We start from the raw sequence: 12,781 nt of genomic DNA, 5'->3' as shown, positions 1-12,781 counted from the left end.
GCTACCCTTTGGATCAGACTGGACCCCAGCCAGTATGCTGATGTCATCTGCTTCTTTCACTGCCCTGGGGTCTGAGTGGTGGTTGAATTTCCAACCTTTCCGCCCACTGCTTCCTGCCCAGAACAGAAACAGGAGTACTGTGGTCTTCAGTTGGCTGGCTGCCGTAAGGCGACAAACTCTCCTAATGCTGTGTTGTGTCTGAGCATTGAAACGTGCATTGGAATAATGAAAACTACTGATCCCACAGTAACCCTGATGCAGCCACATTGCACATCCCAGAATACACTGGAAAACGTGGCAGTTATAGTCTACGTGGGGCCTCTGACTAGCCTGATGCTCTGTAAAAATTCTCAGTCCTAATGTTGCATTAATGCATCGTGCCGATCTATGACCTACATGTTGTAGATATAAGATCGGGCTTGGGCGCTAATGTTTCCTTTAGTGAAGAAACAAGAAACGAAGGGGAAGGCCAGGTGTGTACATGGATCTTTCTCGATGATGTGCGCTCGCTCTCATCCTTCTATCCCCCCTCCAAAGCAGGAGAGTTACATTTTGACTCTTTCAATGGTGAAGCCTCCGTAAACTGGAGATTTGTGCCCATAGGGAGCAATGGAAGCAGCTTGTGCAGTTTCTTCCACGACATTCGGCTTGCTCCGCTGTGTGGCTTGACACGGGGCATTCCAGCAGGAAATTGCTGCTTTTCCCTGGAAGCTGCTGCTGTCAAAGGCTTAAAAACGTTGTGCTATTGAGAATGTGTTGCTGACGAGGGCAGAAAAGTGTCCAAAGGCAAACTGAGTCGGGGAAATCTTTGTCGTGTGTTTTTGTTTTGTTTTTGTTTTTTTTTTAAAGATGTGTTTAACTCTGTATATAGGAAAATCCTGAATGTGGCATAAAGGAATATTGGTTTCTTTCAAATCACTCAGGAGGTTTTCAGCTGCTTTCCCTCTTTCCTGCTTGCAGGTGGAATTCTTGGCGCGATATTCAATGCCTTGAATTACTGGTTAACCATGTTTCGAATCAGGTAAGAGCCCAAAAGGAGCTAAATAAAATGAAATCGCTCAGTATTCTCCCGGGTTGTGTTCAGATTGGGGGCCGATTAACTGAACCAAAGGGCGTTCCTTTTGTGCCTGAAGCCCTACTGCTTCAGATCTGGTAAGTGACGTGTGGTGTTCGCAAGTGTTCACTCACAAAACTCAAGTGCTTAGAAGTGTGGAAGTGGAAAAAGGGATAAAGGGAATTTGAACACAGACATCTTAGTTTTCTTAGGAATAGAGCAAGAGTCAGGCTAAGTCTAACTCTAATTCCCGCTTCCTTGGCAGGTCTCTGCCAGATAAATAATTATGGCAGGCGTTTATCAGGCGGAGACCTGCCTAGGAAGGGGGAATCCCTGTCCATGTGCACTCTCCCCCTTGCAATTGCTCGAGAATAAACGGTCTCTGACTTGTTGCAAACAACCTAAGAGTGAAGACTGCGTTTTTCTTCCACAGAAGCAAGGAAGTGATCGTTAAGGATGCCGTCGCTTTATAGCACACTAGAATCGACAGCTATTATCACAAAGAAATCCATATTTCATCACAGCTGTAACTCTGACCCAAAGTAAATATCCATTCCATCATCTCCTAAAGCAGAGACCAGTCTGAGAAAGGAATCTTCTCTTACATGTGCCTATTCACAGTACTCTAATCCACCTAAAATACATGAAAATGTTCCACGCTTTCCTATTGGACTGTGAATAACCACCGTTTCTTGAGACACGTTGGATTTCATTAGATGCTACTGACGACCTGCAAGTATATTAACTGATGATGCAAGTCCCATGTAACAGTAGCTTTTTGAAGAAACACTTAGATTCTGAAGACTGAGGATGGACTGAAAGACTTTAGAACAAATACATGGGTCAGAGTTCAGGTGATGGTGACAAAAGATGGGTTTCTTTCTTCTGATGCAAATGCTTATGTTGACAATGCGATTTTCTTAACCATCCATTTCTTTGCTGTTTATTACCTGGGTTATGCGCTATGTAAATGCATTGGGGGAACATTTTCAAAAGCTCAGGTCCCAGTGAGCTCCTAAATCACTGTCCCCATAGTCACTTTGCTTCAAAAATTAGTTAAAATGGCTAAGCTTTCTGTGTTGGAATACCTCCCTTCACCCTCTTGGGACCTGGTTTCTCATTTATCCACCAGAGCTCACCTTTCAGACAAATAATATCCCATGTCTGCTGGGAGGATATGAGGAGTGCTTTGTAGCTTTTGCAGATGGAACAGACAGGAGTTGAGGGATTCAGAGCAGACTGTACGTTCCGTGTTCGATGGTGCTGCAAATGTGTTCGTGGAACCAGAAGTCTGCAGGACTGTTAAAAGTATAAAGGGCGATTTCCATGCAGCTCCTCTTTCGTACAGCCCCAGTAACGTTCAGACGGCCTTCCGCAGGGCGGGATAGCATCCAGGAGCAGAGCTGGGGACAACTTGGTGAGAGAGAGAGAAGAGAGAGAAGTTGTTTCTGTGGACAACTTGGTGAGAGAGAGAGAGAAGAGAGCAACAAAAATGATCAAAGGTTTAGAAAACCTGAGCTATGAGGAAAGGTTAAAAATAGCAGGTGTGTTTAGTCTTGAGAAAAGACAACTGACGGGGGGCTGATAAATCTTCAGACATGTTAAGGGCTGTTATAAAGAGGATAGTGATCAATTGTTCTCTGGCCATCGAAGGTAGGGCAAGAAGTAATGAGTTTAATCTGCAGCAAAGGAGATTCAGGTTAGGTGTTAGGTATCCTGAGAGATAGTTACAACATTTTCCTTAAGTACTGGGATAGGTGACCAAGGGAAGTTGTGGAATCCCCGTCACTGGAGGTTGCTAAGAACAGGTTGGGCAAACACCTGTCGGGGATGGTCTTGGCTTACTGGGTCCTTCCTCCGTGCAGGGGGCTGGACCAGATGAGCTGTCAAGGTCCCTCCGAGCTCAACATGTCTATGATTTCCCCTTCATTTGAGCTTGTGAAATCCTGCTGCTTGTCTGGTTCCCGCCCCTGGGAGGAGGCAACCTGCACCAGCCATTCCCCTGCCCCCAAGCCACCAGCAGTGGTTGCAACCAGTCTGAAGAGCCAGCTGACCTGGGGGTGCTTCTGGGAAGCAGAGAACAGCCGGGAGGTTGCTCCCTGTTCACGTGGCTTGTGTCTGACTCTGCAGGTACATCCATCGCCCGTGCCTGCAGGTGATCGAGGCCATGCTGGTGGCGGCTGTGACGGCAGCTGTGGGTTTTGTGATGATCTACTGCTCTAGCGACTGCCAGCCCCTCCAAGCGGATTCCGTGACCTATCCCCTGCAGGTAGGAGACATGGCTGTGAACCCCCTATCCCCAGCACAGTGTCTGTTCCTGACTGCCCCCTAGAGCTGGATCGGGTCACAGCACAACCAGGTGCTCAGGGATTTTCCAGGCATAATCTCTGCTGCCTTGCTTGGGAGCTGGTCTCAAAGGGGCCAGGCTAGGCCCAGGCAGGGGGGAGGTCTCTGTAGCTTTTCGATGAGCCAGGGGACTGCAAGCACTGAGGGAGGCAGGAACATCCCCTGAGATGGGCAGTGAATGAGGCAGGGCTCCATATGTGGCAGAGGAACCCTGCCTCGTTCAGGGCCTGAGCTTCCTGGGCTCCCATTATAGACAGTCTAGCAGTGCTGGGAAGGGTCACGCAGTGCACATTGAATGAGGTGAGGCTCTGCTGGGGGGTATGGTTCACGGAGTGCATGGCCAGTAAGCGGGGCCTGGCAGGGTCTGGCCAGAGACTTTCAGTTTAAGGGACTACAATAGAGAAGCGGGCATCCAAACTGTTGCTGGAACATGCAATCTGCAAACCAAGCTCTCGGTTGGGGAATGACAAAGGTAAGGTCACCTGTGCAGCCTGAACGCTGCCCCTTGTGCATCGGCATGCACAGAATAGCACAAGATGGCATGTGTGTATCTAAGATTGCAGAGAGAGCTGTATACTTGCGGGAATAGTGTGTGATCAGCTGATCAGACAAGACTTGGGTGGGGGGCTGAGCTAAAGGTCTATGCGAGCTCAGTGGCCTCAGGACAGGTTTCTAATAGAATCTAGCTGGGATTTGATGATCCAGCCTAGTGCACCAGCAGAAGTGAAGGCTTTGCAAATCACGTGAGCCTTCACTGCACCACCTTGGTAAAGGGGTCACTGTTGATTTAAAGTCACCAGTCTCTGACAACATATTGCCAACTACTGTTAAGGAACATCTAAAACTACAAGAACAATGAGGAGTCCGGTGGCACCTTAAAGACGAACAGATTTATTGGGCATAAGCTTTTGTGGGTAAAAACCCCACTTCTTCAGATGCATGGAGTGAAAATTACAGATGCAGGCATAAATATACTGACACATGAAGAGAAGGGAGTTTCCTTACAAGCGGAGAACCAGCACTGACCAGGCCAATTCAGTCAGGGTGGATGTGGTCCACCCCCAGCTAAAACCTCTCCAGCACATCAACGATCTACAACCTATCCTGGAAAATGATCCCTCACTCTTCAACCTTGGGAGACAGGCCAGTCCTCGCTTACAGGCAGCCCCCCCAACCTGAAGCAAATATCACCAGCAGCTACATACCACACCACAAAAACACTAACCCAGGAACCTATCCTTGCAACAAACCACATTGCCTACTCTGTCCCCATATCTACTCTAGCGACATCACCAGAGGACCCAACCCCATCAGCCAGACCATCAGGCGCTCATTCACCTGCACATCCACCAATGTGATCTATGCCATCATGCGCCAGCAATGCCCCTCTGCCATGTACATTGGCCAAACCGGACAGTCTCTACGTAAAAGAATAAATGGACACAAATCAGACATCAGGAATGGTAACATACAAAAGCTAGAAGGAGAACACTTCAGTCTCCCTGGACATTCAATACAGCTTTAAAAGTAGCCATCCTTCAACAAAAAAACTTCAAAAACAGACTTCAAAGAGAAACCGCAGAGCTACGATTCATTTGCAAACTTAACACCATTAATTTGGGCTTGAGTAGGGACTGGGAGTGGCTGGCTCACTACAAAAGCAGTTTTCCCTTTCTTGGTATTGACATCTCCTTATCAATTATTGGGAGTGGACCACATCCACCCTGACTGAATTGGCCTTGTCAGCGCTGGTTCTCCACTTGTAAGGTAACTCCCTTCTCTTCATGTGTCAGTATATTTATGCCTGCATCTGTAATTTTCACTCCATGCATCTGAAGAAGTGGGGTTTTTTACCCACAAAAGCTTATGCCCAAATAAATCGGTTAGTCTTTAAAGTGCCACCAGACTCCTCGTTGTTTTTGTGGATACAGACTAACACGGCTACCCCTCTGATACTTAAAACTACTAGTACGGATAGAGATGGGAGAGAAATCTCACCACCCTTTCTGCTTTCACTGCTCCCCTTTATAGCGAGTAAGTGTACCCCATTTGTGACAGTCGTTCAGCTAGTAAAGGGGAAGAGTTAAAATAGTAATGTGTCAAATTCTCAACTAAACTAGCTAAATTTCAACTTGACCATGACCCTCTAAATTTCTGAGGTGGGTAACACTGTACAGGTGAGAGGCTAGGCCTAGTGTGCTCACCGTTGCAACACGTAACTGATTTTGGAGTGTAAATATTTTCGAAAGGGATTTAGGCATTCTTAATTCCCAGGTGCCTAAATTCCTTTTGAAAATATGTGGGCTCCTAAATCAGTGAGGTGTTGCACCAATGCATGCAGCAATATCTAAATACCTTTAAAATGTCGGGCCTAAAAGTATAACTAGCTGAACGCAAATGTATCATGCTAGCGATGCCTGTGGCCTATGGCTCCATGAAACTGCACATCTGCTAGTGGGGTGTCTTTCACCAGGTGCCCAGGACCCACTTTCACTCCTGCCTTCTTGCTCTCTGCCAGCTACTGCGTCCCCATGTGCCACACGTCCCAGTGCAGCGATCGTTGCGTGGATTCTGCCAGATCTCACAAGCCAGCCTTTGTTTTTTCTCCCTAGCTGTTCTGTGCGGATGGAGAATATAATTCGATGGCCACCACCTTCTTCAACACGCCTGAGAAGAGTGTCGTCAGCCTCTTTCACAACCCTCCAGGTCGGTTCTGGCTCGGCTGGTGGAATGGGGAGGGGGCTCAGGTCTAACGGCAGGTCCGGGGCAGCAGACCCAGAATTAGGAAGCCAATCGCTTTGCTCGGTTTGTGGTCAGATGTTCTTGTGTTAGCCCAGCCCTGCAGCCCTACCGCACGCTCTGCCCTGCTGGGTGAGCTCTGTTCAGTAATGCTCATAGGCTTCAAGGTCACAAGGGACTATCGCAATCATCTAGTCTGATCTCCTGCACATCGCAGGCCACAGAACCTCACCCAGCCACTCCTGTAATAGACCCCTAACCTCTGGCTGAGTTACTGAAGGCCTCAAATCATGGTTTAAAGACTTCCAAGTTACAGAGAATTCACCATTGACCCAGAGCTCCTGTAAAAAGATCCTCATCGCTGGTGAATATCAACCCTCCGCAGAGCCTGCTGGGTCGACAGGCTCTGGGGCTGTCCAGTGTGTAACACGTTGGTGGAGGTGGTGTCACGTAGAAGCCCTAGGGTGTGGACCAGGACCCATTGTGCTGGGTGCTGTACAAACAGAACAAGGACAGCTTTAAGAGCAGGGGTAGCAGGAGCCCTTCATAGCATTTACAAGTGACCTGCTGCTAGTCTGTGCGATGTCCTAAATCTTTCAGACTGACCTCATCAGGGGAACAGAGTCTTGCTTTGTTCGTACTCACTAATTCATAGAATGCAGGTGTTTGCGAGGCATCTGCCGTTCACTAGTGCGAAGTGGGTGATCTGCTCTTGAATACGCATTGAAACAAATTAGTCTCTAGCCAGAGGTGAATAGGTCAGGTCTGAGGAGGAGACCTGTATCAGAAGTCTTGTGCTTTTAGGTAGTTGGCTGATTTGAGGCTTTTAAAAGTCAAGATCTGGATTTGGATCTGCAAAGTGGTGTCAATATTTTATTGACGCTCCCACAAAAATTCCCCCTCCCTTAGCCTGTGATAAGCACCCTGTCCCCTGGGCACATGTGCTCAGACAGGCAGGATGAGAGCTGTGGTGTGTTAGCTTGTGTATAGATGGGACCTTGATGAGGAGGTTGCAGTGTCCCATGAGCACTCTTGTTAAATATCAGCCAAGCATTTTCCATTCACTGCCTTCAGTCTCTGTTCCATCCGTTCTCCTTTGTGTGCTCGCTCCAAAAGCTGGAGTCTGTGGAACGTTCTGGAAATGTTGTTGGCTGCTTCCTGTTTGCTAAGGTCTCTCTCTCCTGAATGACTTTCCCTTCTGGTCATGTTTTAAATGTGGATTTTACATTTTGGGTTGTCTAGAAACGAAATCTCATTTCACAGTGCCCCGGAGAGTCCTGGCTGGGTTTGCATCTCTCGGCTGACGTAATGGCTGGGTAACTTTAATTGAAAAGGCACCAGTTCCACCTCTACCCCAGAAACAGTCTCCTGGAACAGCCGCTTGAATCTCATACCTGTTCTTTCACTGACAGCTGAAGCACAGAGATGGCTATCCCTTGAGTGCACTGAACTGGCAACTCCAGCACTGGTTGCACTCAGTGGTGATGACTTCCCAACGGACATAGGATAGGACCCAGAGGACTTGTGGTGCCCCAAACCTTTTCCTCTCCTGTCTCAAACCTTGGTTGACAGTTGCTGTGGAAATGCTCAAAGGGGGTGGGGAGGGGGTGCTCACCTACTTGACACTCTAAACAGCTGTTGGCTGAGGATGCAGATCCAGGGAGTGCTGGGCAGGGGGGACTTCAGGGCACTGCACAAGGGCCTCTCGACACAGGTGATGGCCAGTGAATCAGCTGCAGTATGGCGGGTGAGACTTCCCTTGCAGGTAGCAACGCACAAGCAGCAGGGGGCGTCCCTGGTGAATATAGAGCAGGAAGGTTTATTGCTCTGCCTGGCAACAATTATGCCACAGCACTGTAAGGAACACGACACGCCGGGTCGAATCCTCTTGGCTTCCGCAAAGGAAAACGGGGCCTCCCCAGTGGAATAGAATTCTGCGGCCTTCTCCAGAACTGGCTGTACTAAGTTATCTGGGTTGTCAGGTGTCTTTTTGATGAAGTACCTCGCAAGAGGCTGTTAAGAAAAATACGTCCTCCAAGGGGACGGTCAGAGTATCGTCCTGGGGTAGAAACTCAGAGAAGCAGAAAGCCAACGAAACAGTCAGTTTGAATTGTGGCCAAAGGCTAACGGGGAGCAGGAGGGGTGAAGTCCTGGAGTTCAATATGAAATTAACCACCTGGAAAGGGGGGTGAGCGGAGAGGGCGGTTCATAGAAAGGATGATTGTGAGATGCGTAGACGGGCCTGACCCTGCGAGGGGGAATGAACAGCTGGTGGGAAGAGGAATCGGAACTGCTCCTACAAGTGTCTGAGTCTGAATTAACCCTGGAAGCTCACCGCAGACCTCTCTCATGGGAGCAGAAATCCAGTTTAGGAATGAGAACGACCCCCCTGAATGAGTGAGCCCCTTCCCCAACGTAACCGTGCCAGTGTTGATCATCCCTGTGGGAAGGGGCAGCGAGCAGGGACAGCTGGGCACAGGAAGGGGCGATGAAGACTTCCATGCAGAGACTGACCCGACAAGCAGTGTTTAGTGAAGAGATGAATCAGGTCTGGGAAAGGCCTGCTGGCTAACGAATGGGACGGGGTGGGGGGAGCATTCATAGGTGCTCTCTGTTCAGAGCAAAGGGATTTGGTGCCATTGAAAGGCAATGGGTTTAAAATAGCTGCAAGGAAAGCAAAACTAACCCTGCGGCGCCCCTGGCCAGAGAACATCGGGGCCAAGAGCAGAGCAGGGATTGGAAAGGCTTGGCCCTTGTGTGACCATGAGAACAGCTGCAGTTACGGGATTTTTTAAAGGTTTTAGGGCTGTGAACCCTCCTGCTGCAGGGCATGAGCTGGCTGCTGGGATGGGGGCAGGCTAGCCCAGGTTGGGACTGCTTTCAGAGTACCTGCCTGCAGAGGGCTTGGTGATCGGAGCCAGCCAAGGGACGAGAGAGGGAAAGATCTCGTTCTTTGAGGGGAAATACCAATCTTTACTTGTGAGATGTCTCTACAGTGGCTAGGTAGGTCCATCCCACTGCCATGACCATTAATGGAGGGGGATCGGAGCAGAGTGGTGAGGAGCTTTGCTGCACCCGGGGAGTGGGGGGAGGGTTGTAGCATCGGTTCTGCCCTTTGTCAGCCCCCTCAGGGATGCTGTTCTCTCGGGTGTGCGATGACGGACAGATGCGCCTTGCTCTTCTGGTCCGACAGGCTGGTGTGTGTTTGGAGGAGCCCACCCTCTCGGAGCCACATCGTGGCAGTAATGGGGGGCTGCTAACAAGCTGGAATGTGCCATTTAACGTTGCAGCTTGACCGGGCTGGTGCCAGCAGCTGGTCTAGAACAGCGTGAATCTCTGAGGTGTAGAAGGGCTGAAACCAACCACCTGGGCCTCTCCTCTCTCCCCCCCCACCCCAGGTTCTTACAATCCCATGACCCTCGGGATGTTCACCCTGATGTATTTCTTTCTGGCCTGTTGGACCTATGGGCTCACCGTGTCGGCAGGTGTCTTCATCCCTTCCCTGCTGATCGGAGCTGCCTGGGGACGACTCTTCGGCATATCGTTGGTCTACTTGACCAGTGGAGCGGTGAGTTACCCCCCGGGCAGGGTGGGAGCACTGACAGCGAAGCCACGTTTTGCTTGCAGATTTATGAGCGCTCCATGTCTGAAGGTCAGCTGAGGAGCTGTGTGGGAGGAGGTCGTGCTGGAGTTTTAGCTGGGTTAGTGGGTGAAGGGAGAAAGACAAGCTTTAGATACTGCAAAATCCTAGCTAGAAAGGGAGTGGATCTTGCTTGCTGCCCTTCGCCGCCTCATCCAGCAGCAGCAGCTCTGGAGGAAGTGCAGTAGACCCGAGTGGCTAAGGCTCCCTGCAGAGCATCCCTGGGGCAGTGCTTGCTGGAGCTTGGTGAGGCTGTTGTCAAGGGGCCTTGGATGCTCCAGCAGATGGGTGGCGGCTGCTTTTGTTGTCTGGCCTGTGGCTGGCACGTAGGGTGGCTGCCTCTGCCTCTGAGGGGGTACAAGTTGGATGACTCTGTCCCACCCCATGTAACTCCCTGTCCCTGTCTCTCCTGTTCAGATCTGGGCCGACCCAGGGAAGTACGCGCTGATGGGGGCCGCAGCGCAGCTGGGTGAGTTTGGCTCGCTATTAGAAAAGTGCCCGGTCGGAGGCGTTGGTTGTGTTCCATGGAGACTGGGCTGTGTCTGGATGTGTCTCTGCTGGGAACGTCTGGTGGAAAACGCAGCCTCTCTGTGCTTGGAGTGCTGCTGGTCAGCTTCAGGCAGCGTATTGGCAGCTGCCTGCGGTGGGGGAAAGCCTTTTATTTAACATGCACCTGCATCAGGGGTTCCGCTTGTCCTGTGAATCGGAGACTGAAGTGCAGCCGCTGGGAGGGGGGTGCTCCCCCTTAGCCTGGGTCTGTGGAGGAAGGGGTTGTTAATGGAGAGCAGGTCTCCCAGGAGTGGCCTGGGCCTGTCTTGTTAAAGGCAGCTGGTGGCATGGCACAACACACCTGGTTACGCACGTCAGACTTTGCAGCGCAGGCTTGTCTGTTCGCTGCCTGACCGTGTCCGATGTGGAACCACAGAGCTCCCTTGGGGCCCCTCGCAGCCCCTGGGTGGCTCCCCGCAGAGCAGCACCAGATGTGGGCGCTGCACCTTGCTGCTGCTAATATTAACTCCTGGCATGGATGAGCCCCCGGTCCAGCAGTGACCCGGAAAGCAGAACTCTCCACGCCAGCACTGAAGAGCAAACATGGCGTCATCCTGACCCGTGGTTAGCTAGGCAGGGTACAGCCTACAGGAGCCAGCTAGCGCCCTGCTCTCCTGCTAGGCTCTGTGCCTCTGTTCCCCACCCGCACTCAACGCAGGCCCCTGCCCCACCCCATACGCCCTTCGTGGAGCCGTCTCTCCAGGCCAAACCCCAAGGCAGGGTCGTCCCCAGAGTTCAGGTACATGCAGCAGCCATGGGGATCAGCTAATGTCCCAGCGCCAGGGCTCAGAGCCTTTGCTGGAGCCTCCTCTTGCTCTCCCTCCTGGGTCCTGCCCTCTCCCTGCGCCGACAACATGTACACCTCTCCCTCAGGTGGGATAGTGAGAATGACCCTGAGCCTGACCGTCATCATGATGGAAGCAACGGGCAATGTCACCTACGGATTCCCCATCATGTTGGTGCTGATGACTGCTAAGATCGTGGGCGACTACTTCGTGGAGGTGAGCAGCCTGGGCTGTTCCCATTCCGAATGAGGGCCAGCAGGCAAGGCAGTGGCTGCAGGAGCCAGGACCTGCTCTCTGTTTTGGGGCTGGATGCGAGCATGGGGCTGGCAGAGCCTCGGGAGCCTGCTGACTGGGCATGGCTTGGCACCGCCCCCTAGTGATGTAGCCCGGCTGGGCTTGCCTGGGGAAACCACTTGATTAGTAGGGATGTTGGGGTCTTTGCCAAACTCCATTAGCCTGAATGGAGCAGAGTTAACACCTCCTTAATGGGCTGTGGCTGGGGTTAGTGACCCGTCAGCTGAGCACTGAGGAGTTTTGGCAGGGCGGCATGTGGAAAGCCCAGGGACAAGGCCAGGCTCGAGCAATTTGAAGGGAGCCTGTGGCCTGTGTCCATGCTGTGCCTGCCTGTGGCTGATTGCTTTGCCTCTCCTCCTGCTGCAGGGTCTGTATGACATGCACATCCAGCTGCAGAGCGTTCCTTTCCTGCACTGGGAGGCTCCAGTGACGTCTCACTCCCTCACGGCCAGGTAAACAAGCTGCCGTTCTGCAGGGCGGCTAGGCCCCTGGCTGCCTTCCTTGGAGCCCTAGTGGGTGCATTGGACAGAACAGCCCTTGGCACCACAGCGAGTGGGGCTGCGGTCCGGTAGGGGACAGCAAGTGGAACTTTGTGCCCTGGGCTGCAGAGCTCCCAAGACTGGCTGGTAACAGAGCAAACTGCCCAGGAGGCATCCACCAGTTCGAATTCCCAGTGCTGCTGGGTCTGAGAGCTTTGAACATGTCTGCCAACGGGTCTGGTGGGTCTGTCCTGTCCTGTCCTGCCCCACGTCAGCACGGTGGCACCAGGACGAACCTGAACTCTTTTTACCACTTTTTGGGCAGTTTGATTAGAAAGGGAAGGGGACAGGGTGGTAAGGGGTCCTGGGGATTGGGTCCAATACAGGGCCCCCCACTGCTGGACCCAGGGCCACAGAGGCAGAGCTCTGGACGGTCTGATGGTGTCTGGGTGTCAGCCCATTCTTAGTAGCGGAGTGACTGCTTCACAACCCACCAGTGCAGGGGATTGTATTCCCCGCCAAGGGGGTCTGCCTCCCTGCCTTCCCCAGCACCCAGCTCGGACTGGCTGCAGGCATAAGAGCAGTGTGGGGGCAGGGCCGCTAGCAGGCTGCCAGGCTGTCCGCATGGTACTCGCTGTGCGGGATCTGGGAGGTTCCTGTGGGTAGAAAGCTCCCGGGGTGCCGGGGCTGAGCAGACTCCCCAAAGGGAGAGCCCGTGCAGCGCTCTCTGGCGCAGGATGGAGCTAGGTTCTCAGTCACTGCCGCCCATCGGTTGCCCAGGCTGTTCCACAAGGGCCCCCAGGGCTGCGTCCGCTCTCAGGGTAGTTCCTGGTCCTACAGGTTGAGGCTGCCCTCTAGTGGCAGGCAAAGGAAAGTAGCCATCTGGAGCTGCTCT

General features: G+C 52.1%; 1 protein-coding gene across 4 annotated transcripts in view; it reads left to right on the top strand.

The window, feature by feature from the left end:
- CLCN7 (chloride voltage-gated channel 7) overlaps window positions 1–12,781 on the top strand; it is a 56,243-nt gene that overhangs the window by 35,477 nt on the left and 7,985 nt on the right. For 3 of the 4 annotated variants that reach the window (XM_048866362.2, XM_048866360.2, XM_048866364.2), the window contains 7 exons: window positions 961–1,021; window positions 3,185–3,323; window positions 6,013–6,106; window positions 9,538–9,707; window positions 10,197–10,248; window positions 11,202–11,329; window positions 11,774–11,859. In XM_048866362.2, the coding sequence (XP_048722319.1) occupies window positions 961–1,021; window positions 3,185–3,323; window positions 6,013–6,106; window positions 9,538–9,707; window positions 10,197–10,248; window positions 11,202–11,329; window positions 11,774–11,859 (730 nt within the window). The remainder of the gene's footprint in view (window positions 1–960; window positions 1,022–3,184; window positions 3,324–6,012; window positions 6,107–9,537; window positions 9,708–10,196; window positions 10,249–11,201; window positions 11,330–11,773; window positions 11,860–12,781) is intronic. The other variant, XM_048866363.2, reaches the window with a different exon arrangement.

The sequence above is a fragment of the Caretta caretta genome, chromosome 10, assembly GCF_965140235.1.
Source record: "Caretta caretta isolate rCarCar2 chromosome 10, rCarCar1.hap1, whole genome shotgun sequence".
Classification (NCBI taxonomy): domain Eukaryota; kingdom Metazoa; phylum Chordata; order Testudines; family Cheloniidae; genus Caretta; species Caretta caretta.
This window is presented reverse-complemented; position numbering and strand designations above follow the sequence as displayed.